Below are 22,631 nucleotides of genomic sequence, written 5' to 3'. Positions count from 1 at the left end.
ATGGCTGCTATTCATCTGGTCCCTACCTTGTGTCTACACTGTGTTAGTTCTTTTACATATTTATGATTTCCAATATTCACAAACACTTCACAGAATTATGTGTGTAATATGATGTATTTATTATCAGAATTCCATTTCACAGATGAGGGAATTGAGATCCAACATTTCAGTCATTTCCCCAAAAGACTACAGTAAGGAGCTGAGGTGGGATTTGAACCTAGGTCTTTCTGATTCCAAAGGCCACAGGCAGTGGCACTTTATTTAACTCTGTATTCCCACTATCATCCCTGTGCTTAGCACAGAGGTCTACCCACGCATCAAGAATGACCCCAAAATGTAAATCAGATGACCTGCCTTTGTACATAATCCAAATTATTTCTTAACAACCCTCCCCACCCCACTCCCATCCCCAGATCATTAACGAGTCTTTCAATTTCTTCAATGGGGAAACTCTTTCCTTCACCAGGGCATTTGCCTGTACAGCACTAGTTACCTTTGGAGGCTCTTCCCCTCACTCTTCCCAAGTTAACCCCTTTATATCCTTTAGATCCTAGCTTGGTACTTCATCTGAGAGGCTGTCCTTGGCCATTCTATCTAAAATAGACCTCTGGTTTCTCTATACTAGACATTTGTTTCCTAACATTAATTACATTTTGCAATTATGTTGTCAGGTTATTTTCTGATGTCTTCCCCCAGTAGTATGACCCAGGAGGCCAGAGAACTTGAGTCTTGTTTACCTTTGATTTCCCTGAAATGTGGTTTTTTAAATACAGGAGTCACAGCCAAATGTGGCACCTCTGAATTGAGATGTACAGTTAAGTGTAAAATTCATACTGGATTTCGAAGACTTGGCACGAGAAGAGAATGTATAAGATCTCATTCGTAGGTTTATATTGGTTACATGTTGAAATGATGTCTGGATAAACTGGGTTAAATCTAGGATTAAAATTATTTTCACCTGTTTTACTTTTTAATGTGGCTACTAGATGATTTTTACTTCTATAAGGAACTCGTGTATTTCTCGGCTCTGGGACAACGCCATCCCAGGGCCTAGTACAGCGTCCTGCCTCCATTTCACTGAGCGAAAGAACCAATGTTAAGAGAGACCGGATGAATGAGCGAGTGAAGAGGTACGGTCTCTGCCTCCTATTAGGAAAATAGATAACGGCATTGTCCTGAAAGTCGGGAGATCTGGGTCTGGAAACTGTGTGGGCTTGGACAAGCAATGCCGCGCTCCGGTTGTCAATCTGCCCATCAGGCAGCTGATCTCTGAGGTCTCGAACTGTATGAGGCTAAGTGACGGAGGAAGGTGGAGAAGCCTGGGACAACAGAGCTTGACTTCTGTTTGACTCTAGCCTAACACTAGAGCTTCGGCCGACGGGAGGAGGCAGCAAGAATCACAGAGTAGAACCCCCGAGCCCAGCGCCGGGGCCGCCGGCTTCCTCGGGCCGACGTCACTGGGGCGCGACGGCGCTGTCCGTCCTGTCCTCGAGGCGGCAGCGGTTCAGAAGGTCCCTGTGATGAGGGCGAGCGCCGAGCTAACAGAATGTCCAACAGTCCTGGAGTCTCTCTAATGCTCAGTTTTAAGCAAACCACCCTCGGCTGCTCTCCCTCCTACTTCGCCCTTACCCGGCATTGGATGCCGGCTGCTAGGAGTCCGGTCTCGGACGTCCAGGGCTGGACCCCAGCGCGGCTGCGCAGGGCACGTGCGCCTCTCCGGAGTCCCGGCGATTGGCTGTGATGTAACTTCCGGCGTGAGCGGCGAAAGCCGGGAGGGCGAGCGAGAGAGTGAGCAGGCAGCAGGCAGCAGGCGGGCGGGCGGACGGCTCGGAGGGAGGGAGCGAGCGAGCAGTGAGTGAGCCAGCGAGGGCGGTCGCGTCCCTAGAACAGCCGAGATTCTTCCCGTCCCTCTGACCCCCTCCCCGGAGCCCACAGCGCCTCTGGTCTCCAGTGGAGCGGACACGGCCCGGCCCGGCCATGGCCTCGTTGCTGAAGGTGGATCAGGAAGTGAAGCTCAAGGTAGCGGCACCGGTCTGGGCCTCCTTACCCCCCGCTTCGATTCCCGAGCAGTCTGACCGGCTCCCCACTCCCCATGGCGTCTTTGTCTCCCTGGGGACACCAGCTCTGAGCTTCCGCTCAGCTCAGCCCAGCCCCCCACTCCCGGAGACGGCATCAGGGGAGAGGATAATATGGGGTGGCCTTGTGAACCGCATCTGGTGGTGGAGATCCCCGAGGAGACCTCCGCGGACACGTGGTGGACTCAACACTTTAGGCCAGTGACAGCTGGAAGTCCCCAGTCCAGCAACGTCCCCGCCTCCGGATGCTACCGCTGTTCTACCCCTACCCTTGGCGTCAGGCCTCCCTGGTATCAAAGGCTAGGTCTGGATGGGGGCTTGGCACGTTTGTGAGCTCACATGCCCCCTGTCTACCTGACTTTCGTTTGCTCTCAAATCCAGACAGCTTCAGACACAAGGAGGGAGGGTGGGAGGGAAAGCAGGCGGGTGCTACCCTCAAACCCCACTTCCCTCTCCTGAGATGGAGAAATGGATCCTCAAAAAAATAAAGTATTTACAGTCTGGGGGTCTCTCAGCTTCTCATTACAATTACAAGGTGAGGGGAGTACGGCTGGATTTGGGTTTTCCCGTCCTGCCCTTAACCTCTGTTGCCAGGTACTGACTTGCTGTTACTGAATTGCTCTCTTTGTTAATTTTAGGTTGATTCTTTCAGGGAGCGGATCACAAGTGAGGTGAGTGCAATAAAAAAAATAAAATAAAATAAAATAAATAAGCGTTGGTTGATAGTTGGGAATTTCCCAAAGAAGAGATCTGTAGAGAGAGACCTTCCCACAATTATTAATTGAGCTGTATTTTCCTTCATTTTTAGGCAGAAGACTTGGTGGCAAATTTCTTCCCAAAGAAGTTGTTAGAACTTGATAGCTTTTTGAAGGTGAGAGACTCTTTTCTTCAAATTCCCGTTTTTTTGGCTCTGGTCTTTCTGTCAAATGGGAGAAATCATGTGTTGATTCTATTTTGTTTTGTACAGTAAAATGCTCTCATTTCTTGCCCTTCAAATAAAATACTTCTTTGTTCATTTTGAAAAGACTGATGTTGTTTTGGGGGTGGGCGTCTCTCTTTCAGGAACCAATCCTAAACATCCATGACCTAACTCAGATCCACTCAGACATGAATCTCCCAGTCCCTGATCCTATTCTTCTCACCAATAGCCACGATGGACTGGACGGTGTGAGTGTCCTGTATTTTTCTTTGTATTCTGAAGCAATAGTTCTCTAGTCTCTGTTCTTTACTTCCTAGTCAATTTAAACACATACGGAGGAGACAGTGGATTAGGATCTAGGAACAAGGGCTCTTATAGACCTGATGATTCCAGTATACCACTTTGAGACCCTGGTTTTCATTTATAGCATGAAGTGTGTAATGTAATGTTACTTTGTCCTACAGTGAGTTCCTAATAGGACTAGTAGCTACAGGTTTCCTCAAGTTATCTGGTCTGTCCCTGTGGCTCTAAACAAGATATTTCTTACCTTTTTCAATGTCTTGAGTATTGTTAGAGGATGAGTAGTGCTTGCTATATAACTGTAGTCTCTGTCTATGTGACATATATTTAGAACCCCGTGCTTGCCAGTTACATGTCCACATTTCATAATAACAGTGTTAACACTGTATTGTCTGAATTACTGTGTCCTTGATAGAGCTTGCAATTCTGGAAAACAGAAACTATTAATCATCTTTGTATCCCTAGCACCTAGCACTGTACTTGGTACATAGTAGGTGCTAAGTACATGTTTGTTGATTGAATATTGTACTTCTTTGTGGAAGTTGAAGATTTGTACATATTCCCTTTAGTATACTCACTGTGCTTTGAATGGTTCATTTTTCCTGTTGCTTATAGTATCCACCCCTCTCCCCCAGTTGCTTAATGTGTCATTTGAAGGCTGGTCTTCCCAACTAGATTGTAACTTGCTTTGTGGCAAGAATCTTTTTTAAAGTCTTATATGTGCTTAGTAAATTGTGCATAAATGAAAACAGCCTATGGGGCCAAAGAGATTAGACTTGCTTGAAGGGTAACTTGTGATGGGAATATGGGTGTCAAGAGCAGACTAATTCCTATCTCTGTATCCTTAGCCCACTTACAAGAAGCGAAGGTTGGATGAATGTGAAGAGGCCTTCCAAGGTAAGAGCCAGTCTCCCCCGCCCACCTACTCCCTGGCTTGCAACCCTGAGCAGGAGGATTGATCTGGCAGTCTCTGATCAGAAAACAAGACCGAATTTTATTTTCCAGCGTTAACATTCCAAAGTTCTACAAACATGGTTATTATTTAGCACCCCAAACCTAATTTCCCAATAAATAGGGAGCGGTTGACTTAGTGTGGACTGTCAAGGGGGAGAGGTTTGAGGTGGCTACACATCTTAGATTTTCCACAGAAGTTCTAGTTATTTTCTCTTTTTCAGTAATAGTTGGTGCATTAAATCTTTAGAGCATATTTTAATTTCCTATTCTTTCCTTATTCAGATTTTGGCACTTTTTTTTTTTTTAAGGATTTTATTTATTCATGAGAGAGAGAGAGGCAGAGAGGCAGAGACATAGACAGAGGGAGAAGCAGGCTCCGTGCAGGGAGCCCGATGCAGGACTCAATCCCGGGACCCTAGGATCATACCCTGGGCCAAAGGCAGGCGCTAAACCGCTGAGCCACCCAAGGATCCCTTGACTTCGGCACTTTAGACACTCATTTTAGATAAAAAGCAGAGATCATAGCATCTCATGGGTCTGGGAAACAAGGAAGGTGGGGGTATTATGTCCTGTCCCCCAATCCCTCAATCATTTGACCTTCTTCATGTCCCTGCCAGGAACCAAGGTGTTCGTGATGCCCAATGGGATGCTAAAAAGCAACCAGCAGCTAGTGGACATTATTGAGAAAGTGAAACCTGAGATCCGGCTGCTGATTGAGAAATGCAACACGGTGAGGCAGGGGCTAGTGACTTAAGGGCTGACCCCAAAAAGCCTGGCTTGAATTATGAAAAATATTGGTTGTGGGGCAGGAGGCATGGAGGTGATAGAGGAGTTGGCACATTAAGTATCTTGGCTACCATGTTCCTGGCATCTGATCCCAGCAGCAAGGATTGTATATTTCATGGCTTCAGCAGAAAAAGCGAGGGTCTTCATATATGTGTGTGTGTGTGTGTGTGTGTGTGTGTGTGTGTTTCTATATATATATATATGTCTATATATATCCATATATATGTATATATATTGGTCCTCTCACCCTTCAGGTCAAAATGTGGGTACAGCTTCTGATTCCCAGGATAGAAGATGGGAACAACTTCGGGGTGTCCATTCAGGTAACTTGCTTGTATTACAAACTGGAGAGGAAGGTTCAAAAGGTTTACTCTCCTTTTCCCTGCTTTCTCTTTGGCTCTTTGAGTGACATGGAAGTGACTTGACCTCGACCCTTGGGTTTTTTTTAGGAGGAGACAGTTGCAGAACTAAGAACTGTTGAGAGTGAAGCTGCATCTTATCTGGACCAGATTTCTAGGTAGGGCTTCTTGGCGTGGCCCAGGAATTGGGGGCTGGTGACATACCAAGCACTATCCAGGGTCTTCTGCAGCTTCTTCCTCTTTCTCCTTACAGATATTATATTACAAGAGCCAAATTGGTTTCTAAAATAGCTAAATATCCCCATGTGGTAAGTAAGGGTGTGGGGGTCTGAGGGTGGAAGTGGAAGGAGAGGGAGGAGTGGCTGTTACTCTGCAAGAGCTGCCACCTGTGGACAGCCCGGCCTCAGCAACTAGCCTTTCCTCCACCCTCCTTTCAGGAGGACTATCGCCGTACCGTGACAGAAATTGATGAGAAAGAATATATCAGCCTTCGGCTCATCATATCAGAGCTAAGGAATCAATATGTGAGTAACCTTGGTCCCTGCCCATAGTCACCCTGCCTGTTAGTCCTAGGGGTCATGTTCTTTGTCATTTTCTGGGGTTTGAGGTGGGGGATGGAGTAGGATAAAATGAGTAGGATAAATTCTCATTAACTGAGTTGAGAGCTGAGATCATTGAGGGTGCATAGCTGGGGATCTCCCTTTCTGTTTAGATAGCAGGGAGTGTAGTGCAGTATAGGTGTGAAAATGTGAGCATTAGAGTCACAAGGTTTAGGTTCAGAACAAATTCTTCCTGTAATCTGTGGCCTTAGGCAAGATGTTGAACCTCAAATGTCAGTTTCTTCATCTCTAAGATAGAACTTAGAGTATCTATGGCACAAATATGGGGGTTTTTTGTTTTGTTTTTTTACAAAGATGGTTTTTAAAAATGAGTGAAATAGGGGCACCTGGTGGCTCAGTTGGTTAAGCATCCAACTCGTGATTTTGGCTTAGGGCATGATCTCCTGCATAGTGGGATTGAGATTAGTAGGACTGCCCTGTGTTGAGCTCCACGCTCAGCAGGGAGTCTGCTTGAGATTCTCTTTCTCTGCCCCCTGCCCTCACTCACCACTTGCTCTTTTTCCCTCAAATAAATTAATTTTTTTTCCAAAAATGAGTGAAATAACATGTTAAAAGACCCAGTACCATCGTTGATTGTTATTCGACACTTGGGGCCTGGGAAGTATCCAGGAATCCCCAATGTGTGGGTATGTGAGAGACAGCCGCCCTGAATTCAGGTTCCAGTGAGTGGGATTGGGATTTTGCATGTGATTGGTTGGGGACTTGTGGGGGTATCTAGTTTCTTTGGGAGGTCAGATGGAACAAATGTGTGATTCCTTGACCTCTTCTCCCAGGTCACTCTACATGACATGATCCTGAAAAATATCGAGAAGATCAAACGGCCCCGGAGCAGCAATGCAGAGACACTGTACTGAGGCCAGGGCCAGGGCCAGGGGACTCTGTGAGTCTGGCTCAAGACCGACATTGCCTTGGTTTGTTACATGACTATCGTGATGGGGAAACTGGCTGGAAATAGTAATCACACCTCTCTCTGTTTTTAGTTAGAGTCTAATGAAACTCTCATGTAGTTCTGTGACGTGTTTACCTCTTTTTTCAGGCCTCAGGAACTCTTCTATTTCTTTCCCTAATACCCCACACCTGACCTGTCCTAATTTCTGGAGAATTCCAGGTTTGTGTGTGCAGGATATTGGCACAGGAATACTTGTGTTTTCTCTCCTTGCCCTCTCCCTCCTGTGTCTTGAGCTTTGTGTTTTCTTCCTTCTGTTGATTAGTTCATTAGAAGCTGAGGGAACTGGAAGGAAAGTGCTAGGTGTTTTTTAGGAACTGGGGTGGGAGGGGTCCAGCTCCTCTCCTCTGATGTAAGGTTAGTGTCTCTTGCCACTGTGTGGGACATTGGATCCTCTCTCCCACAGTTTTCCTGGTGATAACTTAGGGTTTCCCATCCACATACATCCCACCTTGAACCTGATCATGACAAGAAACACCTTAGGCCTTCTGCCAAGTCCCTAGCTCCTTGAGATGTTTTTATAACCAGGATTTTCACATACACATAGGTGTGTGGTATACACATACGTACAGACATGCACGCACATGCCTTCCTACTCTTAACCTGATTTCCCCATCGCATAGTCTGTGTTGTTGTCCTTTGTCCCCCCAACCCCCTCCCCAAGAACTCTGTCACACACACACATCATTCAGAAGCTGATAGTTGTCTTAGTCCTTACACACTGGGGCCCCTCGTTCTGCTCTTATATACAGGCTCTTGATGCCCAGAGGCTGGTGAGTTGGAGGAGAGCCAAGAGATGAGAAGCAGAGGATCTGGGGAAGGCCCCTTCCTCTGTGACTCCGGTCTTTTGGGGCATCACTGCAAAGGCTGGTCCTCTGGCTCCTGGTTGCCTCTTCTAGGCCAGTTGTAAATTGGCATGGGGCTCCCTGCAGCTCTGAGGGCCAGATGCTGCTGCTTCTGCTGGGCTTTCCTAGGGGAAAAATATTTCTCTTATTTATAGTATTGTGCTTCCAAGGAAAGCAGCACCTGTGTGTCTGTGTGTGTGTATGCACACACGCGTGTACGCTTTGTGTGTATGTGAAAATCTGCCAGGCAAGTCAAAACCGTAGAAGAGTTGCCTCCTATCTCTTGAATCTTCCAGAGAGATCACTTGTTACAGCTTTTCTGTTAACCCTCATCAAACCCCTACTTTTTTATTCTGCCGCTACTGGAGAGTTAGTATTGCAGTCAGCCTGCCAGCGACTCTCTCCATGTCTGTTTCTGACTCTTATTCTTCCCCTTGCCTTCATCCCCAATCATATTTCCACCCAGATGCATCATTTTTACTCCCAGTATGCTGTAAAGGAGTCAGAATGCTGTCTTCCCATGAATAGTACTCAGTAACAAACCAATTGCATTTTAGTTGGGCAGTGCCCCTACCCACCCTCCAGATCCCTTCCAGCTAAAACCCTACCCTTTTCCCACTATGTGTTTCTCAGTTTCCCTTTTTGTTTTTTGGATTATTCTGCTGCCCCTCCTCCTTACTCTACCACCCTTGGATCGTAATGTAAAATTCTTTTACCATGTCAAGAAATTATTAAAAACGCAGGTACTTTGACCTCTTTCTAAAGCTGCAGACCCTGGTGCGATGCTCTGGTGGCTAGGGACATGCCCACACTCAAGTGCGTGTGCACGGGGACACCCACCTCCACATACACTTCCAGCCACCCTATTGGGCTGCCTCTTTTCTCTAAAATAATGGAAAGACTGAGGCTTCTGCCTACCAAGAGGCAGGGGTGGTTCCTTTACTTGTGTTCAGTCTGAATTATGTGAAAGTTAGCCCTTACAAACCTAAGCTGCTTCTGTCTAACCTCCCAAGATACCCAGTTCCTTGCTGTCTCCCTGGTGATACCCATGAACTGCCAGTAGAGGCTGCTCTAGTTCCGCGTGTGGGAGATCACCTGGTTCAAGGCAACAGCCTACCCGGTCATTTTCTTGACCTTATACTAATTCTCCCTGCTGATTAGTGTCTTAAATTTCTTGAGGAGATACCAGGGTTTCCTGCTTTTGGTTTTCCAATGACTTGGAGGGCTGTCTAGGATTCTAGCTCTCTCTGAAATAAAGTTTCCTCAACTTCCACCTTGCAAAGTAGCATTCTAATATCCAGTGATCCCCTCATTGTCTCTGCAGAAAGAGATTTAAGGTCTTGAACGGTGAGGAACATCCGCTGTATTCTGTTCCAGAGATTGGCTCCAGAAGCTAACAATTTTTGAATGCCTTCCCTGTGTTGGGTTCTGTTAAGTACTTTATGTGCATGACCATGTTCAATTTTCATGAATCTAGAATAGTTTACCCCTCCTTTATAGGTGAGGACACTGAAACTCATGATTAAGTGACTCCTCTGAGGTCATATAGCATAGGGACGTGGGGTTGGTATACAAATCAGACTGCTGAGCCCAGGCACTCATCCTTTCCCAATGGATAGATGGAAGAGACCTGAAACTACAAAGCAGGGGCTTGGCCTTTGGCAGCTGGCCAAGTACTTGTTACTAAACTGGGCCGTGGGTCCTGGGAATGCTGGGGGGAGTGCCTGCTAGGAGGTAGGATAGTTGGGTGCCTATGTGTATCCAAATGGATAGTTTGGGTGCCTATGTGTAGCACACAGCACTTAACTGGGCATCTGAGGTTTGCATTCATCCTCAGATCCATTCTAAGTGAAAGGTAGAGTTTAGAGTTAATCCAAATGCCATCTAGTCTGGTCTAAGTGATGGCAATCAGAACTCCTACCGTCCTGCCACCAGGAGTTCAGGGGCAGGGGAGAGGCTATGCACGTGGAAGTAGTGCCTTGAGCCAAACCACGGAACAGAAAATTGGAACAGAATTATATAAATTAAGGTCAGAAATTTCCTGTCCAACCCACAGGGTGGAGTTTTCTCCATTCCTATCCATCCTACTGAATATAAACCCCGATTTGATGTCAGTAACTGGAAGGAGCAGCTGGTAGGACTCCCCTTTCAGCTTTCAGCATTCATCATGAATCTCAAGGTAGTCCTCGTGTTCCTGGCACTGTCCCTCATTACCATCTTTGCCCTGGCCTATGTCTTGCTGACCAGCCACGGTGGCACCAGCCAGCCTCCCCGTTGCCCCGCTGTGTCCCCCAGCGCCCAGCCCTGGACACACCCCGGCCAGAGCCAGCTGTTTGCAGACCTGAGCCGAGAGGAGCTGACAGCTGTGATGAGCTTCCTGACCCAGCAGCTAGGGCCAGGCCTGGTGGATGCAGCCCAGGCCCGCCCCTCGGACAACTGCGTCTTCTCAGTGGAGCTGCACTTGCCCCCCAAGGCTGCAGCCCTGGCCCACCTGGATAGGGGGAGCCCCCCGCCTGCCCGGGAGGCACTGGCCATCGTCTTCTTTGGTGGACAACCCCAGCCCAATGTGAGTGAGCTGGTGGTGGGGCCGCTGCCTCACCCCACCCACCTGCGGGATGTGACAGTGGAGCGTCACGGGGGCCCCCTGCCCTATCACCGACGCCCCATGCTGGGAGCGGAGTATGCCCAGATGTGGAAGCATTTGAAGGAGGTGGAGCTACCCAAGGCACCAGTCTTTCTGGCTTCTGTCTTCAACTACAATGGCTCCACTTTGGCACCTCTGCATGCCACACCCAGTGGCTTGCGCTCAGGGGACCGTGCTACCTGGATAGCCCTCTACCATAACATCTCAGGTGTTGGCATTTTCCTTCACCCAGTGGGGCTGGAACTACTGCTGGACCACAGGGCCCTGGACCCTGCCCACTGGGCTGTCCAACGGGTCTTTTACCTTGGGCGCTACTATGCAGACTTGGGCCAGTTGGAATGGGAGTTTAAGGCTGGCCGGCTGGAAGTGGTTAGGGTTCCTCTACCCCTGCCAAATGGGGCTTCATCCTTGAAGTCCCGGGCCTCCCCAGGTCCTCTCCCCCCTCTTCACTTCTCACCTCAGGGCTCCCAATATAGCGTGCAAGGGAACCTGGTGGCATCCTCTCTCTGGACATTTACCTTTGGTCACGGGGTGTTTAGTGGCATGAGGATTTTTGATATTCGGTTCAAGGGCGAGCGAGTGGCCTATGAAGTCAGTGTCCAGGAGTGTGTATCTGTCTATGGTGCCGATTCACCCAAGACAATGATGACCAGATACTTGGATAGCAGCTATGGACTTGGCCGTCACAGCCGGGGCTTGGTTCGGGGAGTGGACTGCCCCTATCAATCTACAATGGTGGACATCCACATATTGGTGGGCACAGGGGCAGTCCAGCTGCTCCCGGGGGCTGTATGTGTATTCGAGGAGGCCCAAGGACTGCCCCTTCGGAGGCACCACAATCACCTTGAGAGTCATTTCTATGGTGGTTTGGCTGGCTCGGCCCTTGTAGTCAGGTCTGTGTCCTCTGTAGGCAACTATGACTACATTTGGGACTTTGTACTGCACCCAAATGGGGCGCTGGAAGGGCGGGTCCATGCCACGGGCTATATCAACACGGCTTTCCTGAGTGGGGGTGAGGAGAGCCTCCTCTTTGGGAACCGTGTTGGGGAGCGAGTGCTGGGGGCAGTGCACACACATGCCTTCCACTTCAAGCTGGACCTGGATGTGGCAGGTGAGTGCTCTGGTGAGGGCTGAGACTTGGGGTGGAGCAGAGGGAAGGGAGACCCCCAAAGCAAGCTAGAGGCAGCAGAGGGTAGAGTCCTGGCACCATGATCTATTGTGGCAACAGAGCAGGGGCTGATTGGAGTATATTCGACTGCAGTCAGCCTGAAATACTGGGTGTACTGGGTATCTGGCCAAAAGTAGGAGTGCCCCTACCCGGCCCTGGTCACCCAGTCCCCCTGCCTTGCTGTGATTGTGAAACTGGCTTAAATGCAATGGCTGTGCCTGGCTGCCTTTGTCTCAAGTGCCTGTGGCTAGTGAATTTACCCCAGCAGTTGGGGCTCTTGAGTTTTTTGTCCTGATTCTGAGGGTCAGTGGAGGTTGGAGAAAGCAGAGGCCTGAGCAGAGGATAGGAAGCAGCCTAATGAGGTTTTCAGAGTAGAGGTGGTCCTGGGACACAGGAGGGGGGTGTGAATGGGAGGTTGCTTCACAGGATTTCATAAACAGGACATAGGATTGTGGCCCTACCACCCTCTTGGGGAGGGTCATCCCATCCCTGCCAGCACATGTCATCACAACCAGCTTTCCAGTGACCCGACAGGCATGCAATAGGCTTGCTGCAAGTGTAGAAAGGGATTTCTCAAGTGGGGCTCAAAGCACAGAGAGGACTTGCTACTCCTGAGAGATTTTTGTCATGAACAAAATAAACTTATCAAATCATAGACTAGTAGACCCAGAAAGAAAAATAGAAGTCTACCAGACCTTCGCCAAACTAAGGAGGATGGGGGGAAATGGGACAAGTAGACTGCTTTGGTATAATGCTTGGCACACAACTTTCTGTGAAACATTTTCTTATCCTCTTGAATATAAAGACATGGTTTGGGGTGGGAGGAGAACTAAGAAAATAGCATGACTGAAATGAGTATTATCTGGATTATTCTTTGACATATTTGGAATTGGACTTTCCTAATCTGAAGTCTCTCTTCAGCATTTTTGGCATTAAAGAGCCTTGTATTGGGAAGTAAGAGTGAGTAACATTTGGATCCCTATAGGGTGGAGCGTGTAGGACAAGCAGCAGGAGTACCAGCTTCAGTACAGCGCTCTCTGTACTGTGCCAGGTGCCTTCACGATAGGTTCTGTTGAAAGGATGTGAGCCTGAACCTACAAAAAGAGTCTAATCTTAAGTGCCAAGTGGGAAAGATGAGTGCACATTACAAGTGCAATTGAGTTCTGGGGGGCTTTCAGACAGTTTAAGAGCTAAATCGACTCACTTCGGAAGAAAACAATGGTCCCCACCTTGTGGAGAAAGAAAAGTTTCAGAGCTGGGAGGAATATGCAGGGCACCCTGTAAGGGGATTGGGTTTTTCCGGCCAGCTTCTCTCAGACAAATCTCTCTTTCATAGTTACAAGAATGTAACTAGCCACCTGGGTGTGCTTTTCCACTTACAGAGCTCAGCCACAGAACAGCTTTTATTATGCCCACTATAGAAATTCAGAAAGAATCAGAGAAGCAAAGAAATGGTCCAAGGTCTACTGGGTAAGCCAGTGCTAGCAGAACTCTAGGCAGTGATGGATATTCTCCATCTGTGCTGATATGTCATTAGCCACTAGTCACATGGCAATTGAGCACTTAAAATGTGGCTAGTATAACTGAAGAACTGCATTTTTAGTGTAAATGGAACTAGCCACTCGTGACCAGTCATAGCCATATTGAACAGGGCAGGTTCAAAGAAGATGGGCTGGCACTCGAATCCGACCTGGCTCCCAGCACAGACTGCTCTCTGACGAGCTCTGCTGCCCTTTGTGAGGCCAGTGCAGTGGGCATCTTGTGGAAGACAAGGGACCGTCTCACCTGGTGTGGAACTCCTCTCCCCCCTCCCCCTGGCAGGGCTGAAAAACTGGGTGGTAGCTGAAGACGTGGTGTTTAAACCTGTGGCAGCCCCTTGGAGTCCAGAGCACCAGCTGCAGCGGCCACAGCTGACTCGGCAGGTCCTGGGAAGGGAGGACCTGACAGCTTTTTCCTTGGGAAACCCCCTCCCCCGCTACCTTTCTCTGGCTAGCAACCAGACTAATGCCTGGGGTCACCAGCGCGGGTACCGAATCCAGATCCACAGCCCCCTCGGCATACACATGCCCCTGGAGAGCGACATGGAGAGGGCCCTCAGCTGGGGGAGGTGAGGATGGCTCTGGGCACTGGGTGGTCGGGAAGGACGGGTCCTGTTCCCCGTCCCAACCCACTACCCTTGGCTTACCACTCACCCCTATACCTCCTCTTGGATCCAAGTAGATATGGGATGGGAAATGGTCTTGTGTAGACTCAGGTCCGAAGGACTTCGAGGCCAAGAATGGCCAATGATGTTTTCTGACACCACTTTCCTTCAACCTTCCTGGTCAGATACCAGCTCGTGGTGACCCGGAGGAAGGAGGAGGAGTCACAGAGTAGCAGCATCTATTACCAGAATGACATCTGGACCCCCACTATGGCCTTTGCTGACTTCATCAACAATGAGACTCTCTTAGGAGAGGTTGGTAGCCCTAGAGGCAGAGCAGAGGAACAACTTAAGCCTGATGACTTGGCTGCCCAGTCCCTGACCGTAGGTTGGAGGGAATGGTAGGTTTCTAGTTCTCAGATTCAGGAGCCAACATGGGTCATCTCTCTTGGGGTAAGATTAGCCCTGGGACACTAACCATCCTGCAGCTTCTCACAAGAATCACCCGGCCTGCTGTGTGGACCCAGGGCTGGGTGGAGGTGGAAGCAAGGCTGAGGCTAGAGGTTGGGGATCGTGGCCGAGGAGGGGTGGTTCTGTGGGTCTCACTTCCAAAGTCTTTCAGCCTCTCCCTCTTCCCACAGGACCTGGTGGCTTGGGTCACAGCCAGCTTCCTGCATATTCCCCATGCTGAGGATGTCCCCAACACAGTGACTCTGGGCAACAGAGTTGGCTTCTTGCTCCGGCCCTATAACTTCTTTGATGAAGATCCCTCCATCTTCTCCCCTGGCAGTGTCTACTTTGAGAAGGGCCAGGATACTGGGCTCTGCAGTGTCAACCCCGTGGCCTGCATTCCTCACCTGGCAACCTGTGTCCCGGACATGCCCCTGTTCTTTTACCAGGACTTGTAGCCCCAAGGGTGTGGTGGGACATGGAGGGGGGTTGCTGAGACATTTGTATTTTTCTCTCTGTTCCCACTTCCTGCTCCCTTGACTTCTACCCTCTTATTGTTCCTTAGGAAAAACAGCCTCCCACACTAAACCCATATATATATATATATATATATATAATCTCCCTTCCATTAATTCTTATTCCAGTTCATTTTGTTTAAATGGTGGATTTATGCAAATGATAGGATTATTAAAATATTCAAGCAAAACACCACAAATTCTACCACTTAGAAATAGCTAGTGTTCACATTTGGTGAACGTTATACCAGACATTTCTTTATGCATGTGCATTGAAATGGAAGAATGGATAGAATTTTGTAAAAATAGATGGTGTGTGTGATTTATAATAAAAAGTATTACGATATTTTTATTGCTCGAATTTCTATTTGACTTTTGAAGTATCTAGAATCCACCCCATTCCCTCCTGTCCCCATGTCTCCCCCCCAAAAAAAAATATATTAAGGACACTGGCCAAGGAAATTAGCAATGGAAGAAGAGAGGGCAAGAGGATGCCGCTTGGGAAGCTGCAGGGCTGGGGGGGGCGGTTTCCTTGGAAGCAGAACAATAGTTCCAAGTTACAGGAAAAGGAACATCTGGCCCTGGAAGGTGGGGGTTGGGGGAAGAAGCGAGCAAAGGACGAGGGTCTGCTCTGAGCAGAACCAGCTCCTCACCGGTGATGCTTTTCCAGGCTCAGTTGGTCAGTTGCATTATTTTTAAACCTCACTCTCCTTCTGCCTACCCCAGCTCTCCCCAGTTCCAACCCTGACCCAGAGAGCGGAGTCTGATTTGGAGCCTGGAAGACAAAGCCATGTAAGGTCTGTGGAAATCACTGCCGCCCCGCGTCAGGCCCGCCTCCCAAGTCCGGCGTGCCCCGCCCCCTCCCCAGCTTTCCCGTGTCCTTCCCACCCTCTCCACCCTCAGTATCCTGAACGACTGAACACTGGGAACCTCAGCCAGAATCCAGGAGCCCCCCCCCCTTATAGAAGCCAAGAGAGACCTAACTCTGCTGACCTGAGAACACACGTCTCCACTCTGGTTCTATCCTCTGTCCTGCTGTTCACAGACAATGAACCAGAAGACCACTCTGGTGCTCCTTGCTCTGGCTGTCATCACCATTTTTGCCTTGGTGTGTGTCCTACTAGCTGGCAGGGGAGGAGATGGGGGTGAACCTGGCCAGCCCCTCCACTGCCCCGCTGTGTCCCCCAGCGCCCAGCCCTGGACACACCCCGGCCAGAGCCAGCTGTTTGCAGACCTGAGCCGAGAGGAGCTGACAGCTGTGATGAGCTTCCTGACCCAGCAGCTAGGGCCAGGCCTGGTGGATGCAGCCCAGGCCCGCCCCTCGGACAACTGCGTCTTCTCGGTGGAGCTGCACTTGCCCCCCAAGGCTGCAGCCCTGGCCCACCTGGATAGGGGGAGCCCCCCGCCTGCCCGGGAGGCACTGGCCATCGTCTTCTTTGGTGGACAACCCCAGCCCAATGTGAGTGAGCTGGTGGTGGGGCCGCTGCCTCACCCCACCCACCTGCGGGATGTGACAGTGGAGCATCATGGGGGCCCCCTGCCCTATCACCGACGCCCCGTGCTGATCCGGGAGTACCTGGACATAGACCAGCTGATCTTCGACAGGGAGCTGCCCCAGGCTGCTGGGCTCCTCCACCACTGCTGCTTCTACAAACGCCAAGGACGGAATCTGGTGACAATGACCACGGCCCCCCGAGGTCTGCAGTCAGGGGACAGGGCCACCTGGTTTGGCCTCTACTACAACATCTCAGGGGCTGGGTTTTTCCTGCATCCCGTGGGGTTGGAGTTGCTGGTAGACCACAAGGCTCTGGACCCTGCCCGCTGGACCATCCAGAAGGTGTTCTTTCAAGGCCGCTACTATGACAGTTTGGCCCATCTGGAGGACCAGTTTGAGGCGGGCCTGGTGAATGTGGTGCTGGTCCCAGACAATGGCACAGGTGGGTCCTGGTCCCTCAAGTCCCAGGTGCCTCCGGGTCCAGCTCCTCCTCTGCAGTTCCTACCCCAGGGTCCCCGTTTCAGTGTCCAGGGCAGTCGAGTGAGCTCCTCATTGTGGACTTTCTCCTTTGGCCTTGGAGCTTTCAGTGGCCCCAGGATCTTTGACATCCGCTTCCAGGGAGAACGACTAGCTTATGAGATCAGCCTCCAAGAGGCCTTGGCCATCTATGGTGGAAATTCCCCTGCAGCAATGCTGACCCGCTATATCGATGGCAGCTTTGGCATGGGCAAGTACTCCACTCCCCTGACCCGGGGGGTGGACTGCCCCTACCTGGCCACCTATGTGGACTGGCACTTCCTTCTGGAGTCCCACACCCCCAAGACAATACGGGATGCCATTTGTGTGTTTGAACAGAACCAGGGCCTCCCCTTGAGGCGACACCACTCAGATTTCTACTCCCACTATTTTGGGGGCCTTGCAGAGACAGTGCTAATCCTCAGATCTGTATCCACCTTGCTCAATTATGACTACCTGTGGGATATGGTCTTCCACCCCAATGGGGCCATAGAAGTCCGACTCCATGCCACCGGCTACATCAGCTCAGCATTCCTCTTTGGCGCTGCCCGAAGGTATGGGAACCAGGTCAGAGAGCACACCCTAGGTACCGTCCACACCCACAGCGCCCACTTCAAGGTGGATCTGGATGTAGGAGGTAAGACATCCCTGGGGAAGCAAGGATTTCAGCAGAAGAGACTGAAAAGTTATCTATTTGCTTTGGGATTTATGGAAGTCATCCAGGAAAGGAAGATTTGAACATGAATTGCAGTTTTGAAGTTTCATACTTCCTCTTTGGCTGGATGGGAGAAAGTTGGCTACTGAATTTTATTTGGGTACTAGCTCATTGGCCTGGTGCAGAGCTGCCACCCTCCCTCCACATGACTTCATCTGAAAATCTCGAGAAATGGCAGAGCTCAGGGAGGAGGCAGGATCTGGGCCCCTTTGCCCTTGTCCCTCCCCCGCTCTTCTTATAGGGGCCTTACTTTAGGGAGGCAGCCCTTTGTTTCATCGTTCATTTCTCTGCATGTGGGCTGTGGTGCTGAGGTTTGGGAGGACCTCTGCCAAGTCCCGGGCACACGCACGCCAGTCATGGAACACCCCAGGTTATACATTTATATATTGTATATATACAATATATATATATTACACATTTCTGTGGGAGGTGAACCCCCTTCCTCCCTGGAGTTCTCTCTCTGGGCACAATCTGTTTAAGTACAAGAGAGGTAGAATGGGTACTGTGGAGTGTTCAGATAGTTCCCAGGCTTGGTGGTCACAGAGACAGCCAAAGATCCATGATGGCATGGAGTCCCCATCTTCTCACTTTCTTTCCCCATATTGAGTCGATCACCCATTTTTTTCCTGGTCTGCCACTGAAATAATATCAAAGCCTTGCTGGGCCAGCCTTCTCTCTGCTGCTTCCACTTTTTTCTTCCTCTCAGATCCAGGGACTACCTACCAGCCTGTGCTAGCTTGCCGCCGCCCCCCCCCCCCCCATCTAGTTCCAACTGACTTCCCTCAAAGGCCCTTTCCCTCAGAGTGTGGTTCCAGCCTGCCCTTCAGCCCACCCCTCCCCACCCCATTGCCACCTTAGCCAACGCCCACACCCTCCCCCATCCCTGGCCACACCTGCCACAGGTTAGTCAGGCTTAGGTGCTTTTGCTCCTATTTTATCCCTGCTGTGTCATCTCCTGAGACCAGGCTGAAAGGGAACCAGGCAGGTCCCCTTTTCCTTCCTGCATCTATATTCCTGTGACCTTGGACCTCAAATGTGCTCCTCCACGCTGTAGGCCCCTCAGGGCTTTGCCTTCTGCAGCCTCTGTGAGCATGGGAGGAAAGGGACCCGGCTTCATTGCTCTGTGCATCCTGGGCTGAGCACAGTCCTCTCCCCTAGTAAGTGGGAAGGGTTATTGGATGAAGTCCCTGAAGAAATACTTTACAGGTCAACAGCTTTGGCTGAAAGACCAGGGATATATCCTGGAGAGAGGGAAGGGAAGAAGGGCCACAGTCAGTTCTGGGTTTCTCCTTGGCCCCCACTCTGAAGCTGTGAGTGGTGGGCAGGGGACACAGTCCAGAGGGAACAGGGCAGCAGCATGACCAGCCCTCCCTCCCACCTCCACCCCACCCTGGCAGGACTAGAGAACTGGGTCTGGGCTGAGGACATGACCTATGTCCCCACGGCGGTACCCTGGAGCCCCGAACACCAGATGCAGAGGCTGCAGGTGACCAGGAAGCTTCTGGAGACTGAGGAGCAGGCCGCCTTCCCCCTGGGGGGCACTCCACCCCGTTACGTGTACCTGGCCAGCAACCACAGCAACAAGTGGGGTCATCCACGGGGCTACCGCATCCAGTTGCTCAGCTTTGCAGGGGAGCCGCTGCCCCAGAACAGCTCCCTGGAGAGAGCCTTCAGCTGGGGGAGGTGAGTGGCGGGGTGTCAGAGAGAAGCAAGGGGAAGAGAAGGAAGGACGCCCTGTGTTGAGAGGGGCAACTGGGAACTCAGTTCAAACTGTATTCGAGGTGAAAGCTCCATTAGGATTCCCTGGTTATCAAAACCCATACACTGGGCAGATGTTCCCTGTGCAGGGCTAATGTCCAGGCAGGAGTGCCCTTCCCCATTTTTTTTTTCCTTCCCCATTTTGGATGGGGGGAGAGACCATCCTGTGAAAGGGCAGGGGGAGGAACTGGAGGATGTGGAAAGAGGTTGGTTTTCCCACCAGGGTGGCATCAGAGTCACTGTGTGGATGAGTTGGGAAGCCCAAGGTCTGTGCACTCAGCCTCCTTCCATCATAATCAGGCAGCAGGACGGGGTTAATGACCATGGAGGCCTGACCAGTGCCTCCCTAGGTACCAGCTGGCTGTGACCCAGCGGAAGGAAGAGGAGCCCAGCAGCACCAGCATCTACAATCAGAACGACCCTCGGGCCCCCACTGTGGATTTCGCTGACTTCATCAACAATGAGACCATTGCTGGAGAGGTGAGCTGACTGTAGGAGGGTCAAGGGAGGGAGACGGGGCACGGAGATGAACCCCACCTTCTCTTTAGTTCCTTGAAACCATCTGGTCTCTGGAGGGATGGAGCTGATTCCTGCCTTCTGTGTTTTCCTGCATCTGATCATTACCTCTTAAGGGAATCGTCCCAAGCTGGAAGTTCATTTGCAGACTCTTGCTAAGGTTCCAACCCATCTGGAGACCCCATAGCTCTCTTGAGTCTTAGCTTCATGGACTTTGTCTTTTTTGGGCCCCAGGATTTGAGGAAGGCTGGAAGACCACATCTCTTGTGTCTCATGCTTCTCTCATTTCTGACTTGACCTCAAAGGCTTAATTTCTGAATGTCGGCATTCTCTGGCTCCTAAACCCTTATCTTCCCCCTCCATCCTCCTCTCAGTCATAGGTGGGGAATTCTTGGAGAATGAGGGAGTCATCCCTCTGGGGTGGGTATGCTGATGGCGGTATGATGGGAAATGTCAGAGTTGGAGGGCACAGGCTGGGACAGGGAGGCAGGGCTTGCTCCCAATATGAAATGGACTATGCTCCGACTCCTGGGCCAGTAGGAAAAACTGTTTAAACACTTAAGATCCTTTCTCAGTTCAGGTCTTGATCTCGGGGTTGTGAGTTCAATCCCCATATTGGGCTCCACACTGGGTATAGAGACTACTTTAACAACAACAACAACAACAACAACAACAACAAAGACAAGGTCCTTTTGAGGGAAAGTGGACTGGCAAGGTGAATCCTCACATCCAAGGCTGCTGTAGGAGGCAGGTATATCTTTCACAAAGCCAGGCCTCAGGTCCTCTTTCTTCTCCCTTGCCAGGACTTGGTGGCCTGGGTGACAGCTGGTTTCCTGCACATCCCTCATGCAGAAGATGTTCCCAACACGGTGACTGTGGGCAACGCTGTGGGCTTCTTCCTCCGACCCTACAACTTCTTTGACCAGGACCCCTCCTTCGATTCTGCAGACTCTGTCTATTTCCAGGGGAACCAGGATGCCGGGGCCTGCGAGGTCAACCCCCTGGCTTGCCTTCCTCAGTCTGCTGCCTGTGCCCCAGACCTCCCTGCCTTCTCCCACGGGGGCTTCTCTCACAACTAGGGGACCCCCAGGATGGGGAATGTGGCCAGGGGCCCCGGGGCCAGGGTGTGTGGGGAGGGGAACAGTGGGCCCCGGGCCAGGCGGCCTGGTGCCTTCTTCTCCTACCTTCTACCACAAAGCTCCTCCCCTCCCCTCCCCCCCAGACCCCTTCTCTATCGCCCTCCCTGACACCCCCTCCCTGCTGGCAGCCTCCTGAGCCTATGATGCCTGGCACTGGGGGAGGGGCAGAGACACCAGTCAGCTTTGTGGTCACCCGACCTGCTGAGAGAAGAATGGCCAGCTGAAGCCTGGGACTAATGGCCAAGCTTTTCCCAGAAGACTTATTTTTTTTTGTGATTTTGTTTTTTGGCTTTATGGCTTTCCCAAATCTTTTTAACCCACCTCCTGGTCTCCCCTGAGCCTCTTCAGTCTCTCCCTTGGAAGGTGAGGATGGTGTTGCTGCACTGGGGACAGTCCCCTAGGAGCCCCAGGGCAGGGTTCCTGTCAGGCCTACACATCTAGGGATGAGCTAGAGGAGATTCCTTAGCCCATATTTCTCTTACCCAAGTCCTCCTTCTTTCCCTCTTCCTTCCTTGGCCAACTGCTGCCTCTTCCTGTTCCTACCTGTTCTTACAGCCTGAAATTTCTCTCCCAGCCCTCAGAGAATGTTTCCCTGTCCTGATGCTACCTTAGCCTTCATTTCTTGACTTAATGGCTCCTCTCCTGGGTCTCTGCCTGTGGAAATCTCAAACATCTAGTTTGAGAGACAACCCTGTCCATCCCTCTGTATCTGTCACAAACCAGAGTAGGAGTCGTCCCCACCCCAGTCCTAGGGTAGGCTGTAATTCCTGAAAGTTCTGTCCACCGCTTTGTATTCACCTGTCTTGCTTCTCTGGCAAAGGATGGTCACATAGACAGCAGCAGCTCAAGTTAGCATTTGGGGTGGATTTGTGGGCACAGTGGTAATGAGGAGCGGTCATTTGTGCCTGGGGTGTATGTGACCAGTGACCTCACATGCTCCACAGCAGCAGACACAGAAGGCTGGTGGGCGCCAAGGGTGGGAAGCAGAGAGACTCTGGAACTCCAGCGACCTAGAGGTGGCCATGCAAATGAGCTGGGCAGGGCGGGCGTGGCTTCCACCATGCTGTCCCTCAGAGGATCTGGGTGAGGGGTGGGTATGACCATAGTGAGAAATTAGAAACCAGAGAAACATCCTTTCCTAGAGGATTGGTTAACTAAATTTGTACACAGCCTAACAATACAGCGCTATGCAGCTATAAAAAGAATGCTCTCAGTGTATACTCGCAGGGAATGATCTTCCAATGAATACGGCAAGGCACAGAAGTGTGTGTGGTGCACTTCTCCTTTGTGTGATAGAAAGGAGGAAACTATAAATACATATTTACTTATATATGCTTATTCAGAAGAAACCAGGGATACTGGTCGCTTTGGGGAAGGGGAGTTGGGAGGTGAGGAAGGGGAGGGAGGAGACTTAGCACTATGTACCCTTCTGTATATTTTAAATTTGAGCCATGTGACTATTATCTATTCAAAACAAAATAAAAAATGGACCCAAACAGGATCTGATTTGTTTGTTTGGTTGGTTTTTACCCACAAGTCTTTTAGGAAGAGGTGAGGTAGGGGTAGGGTAGAGTGAATAAGGGTATGGGCCCAGGGACTGCATTTGGTCATGTTTCTGAGACCCAGAGAAATGGATGTAGCCTCTGGTACCTCCTTGCACTCGCTTGCCTGTCCACCCCTGAAGAAAATGTTAAGCCTCAGGTGCGTGCTCTTGCTCCGTCTCTGCCTGTCTCTTTTTTTCCTCTCTGCGTCTCTTAAAAGAGAAGAC

General features: G+C 50.5%; 4 protein-coding genes across 9 annotated transcripts in view; all 4 read left to right on the top strand.

The window, feature by feature from the left end:
• Window positions 1–1,742: 1,742 nt before the first annotated feature.
• On the top strand, window positions 1,743–8,574 carry PSME3 (proteasome activator subunit 3). Of its 2 annotated transcripts, none has more exons than XM_025440844.3 (11): window positions 1,743–2,019; window positions 2,714–2,746; window positions 2,884–2,946; window positions 3,138–3,242; window positions 4,143–4,191; window positions 4,866–4,978; window positions 5,289–5,357; window positions 5,484–5,551; window positions 5,647–5,701; window positions 5,831–5,917; window positions 6,787–8,574. In XM_025440844.3, the coding sequence occupies exons 1-11, from the start codon at window positions 1,978–1,980 to the stop codon at window positions 6,865–6,867; spliced, it is 765 nt and encodes a 254-aa protein (XP_025296629.1). In that variant the 5' UTR covers window positions 1,743–1,977; the 3' UTR covers window positions 6,868–8,574. The 2 variants fall into 2 exon arrangements, with proteins under 2 accessions (XP_025296629.1, XP_025296628.1); XM_025440843.3 differs by lacking the exon at window positions 1,743–2,019 and adding an exon at window positions 2,488–2,610.
• Window positions 8,575–9,079: 505 nt separating this feature from the next.
• On the top strand, window positions 9,080–15,070 carry AOC2 (amine oxidase copper containing 2). Of its 3 annotated transcripts, none has more exons than XM_035721324.2 (4): window positions 9,080–11,559; window positions 13,438–13,534; window positions 13,945–14,074; window positions 14,401–15,070. In XM_035721324.2, exons 1-4 carry the CDS (start codon window positions 9,972–9,974, stop codon window positions 14,665–14,667), a joined length of 2,082 nt encoding a protein of 693 aa, XP_035577217.1. In that variant the 5' UTR covers window positions 9,080–9,971; the 3' UTR covers window positions 14,668–15,070. The 3 variants fall into 3 exon arrangements, with proteins under 3 accessions (XP_035577217.1, XP_025296626.1, XP_025296627.1); XM_025440841.3 differs by having other exon boundaries at window positions 13,438–13,723; XM_025440842.3 differs by having other exon boundaries at window positions 13,438–13,723; window positions 13,945–14,160; window positions 14,401–14,608.
• A 149-nt stretch (window positions 15,071–15,219) lies between these two features.
• On the top strand, window positions 15,220–22,364 carry LOC125752077 (membrane primary amine oxidase). Of its 3 annotated transcripts, none has more exons than XR_003133814.3 (4): window positions 15,220–17,372; window positions 18,848–19,133; window positions 19,509–19,688; window positions 20,528–20,666. XR_003133814.3 is itself a non-coding variant. In XM_025440837.3 (4 exons), the coding sequence occupies exons 1-4, from the start codon at window positions 15,773–15,775 to the stop codon at window positions 20,801–20,803; spliced, it is 2,292 nt and encodes a 763-aa protein (XP_025296622.1). In that variant the 5' UTR covers window positions 15,265–15,772; the 3' UTR covers window positions 20,804–22,364. The 3 variants fall into 3 exon arrangements, 2 of the variants coding, with proteins under 2 accessions (XP_025296622.1, XP_035577214.1); XM_025440837.3 differs by having other exon boundaries at window positions 15,265–17,372; window positions 19,559–19,688; window positions 20,528–22,364; XM_035721321.2 differs by lacking the exon at window positions 15,220–17,372 and adding an exon at window positions 18,470–18,607 and having other exon boundaries at window positions 19,559–19,688; window positions 20,528–22,364.
• The window catches only part of LOC112655648 (amine oxidase copper containing 3), an 18,618-nt gene continuing 14,456 nt past the window's right edge, over window positions 18,470–22,631 (top strand). The window contains exon 1 of the mRNA XM_049114677.1: window positions 18,470–18,607. The gene's annotated coding sequence lies outside the window, so the exon portion shown is untranslated. The remainder of the gene's footprint in view (window positions 18,608–22,631) is intronic.

Source organism: Canis lupus, chromosome 9 (assembly GCF_003254725.2).
Source record: "Canis lupus dingo isolate Sandy chromosome 9, ASM325472v2, whole genome shotgun sequence".
Taxonomy (NCBI): domain Eukaryota; kingdom Metazoa; phylum Chordata; class Mammalia; order Carnivora; family Canidae; genus Canis; species Canis lupus.
Note: the sequence above shows the minus strand (reverse complement) of the source record. Positions and strands in the feature narration are given on the sequence as shown.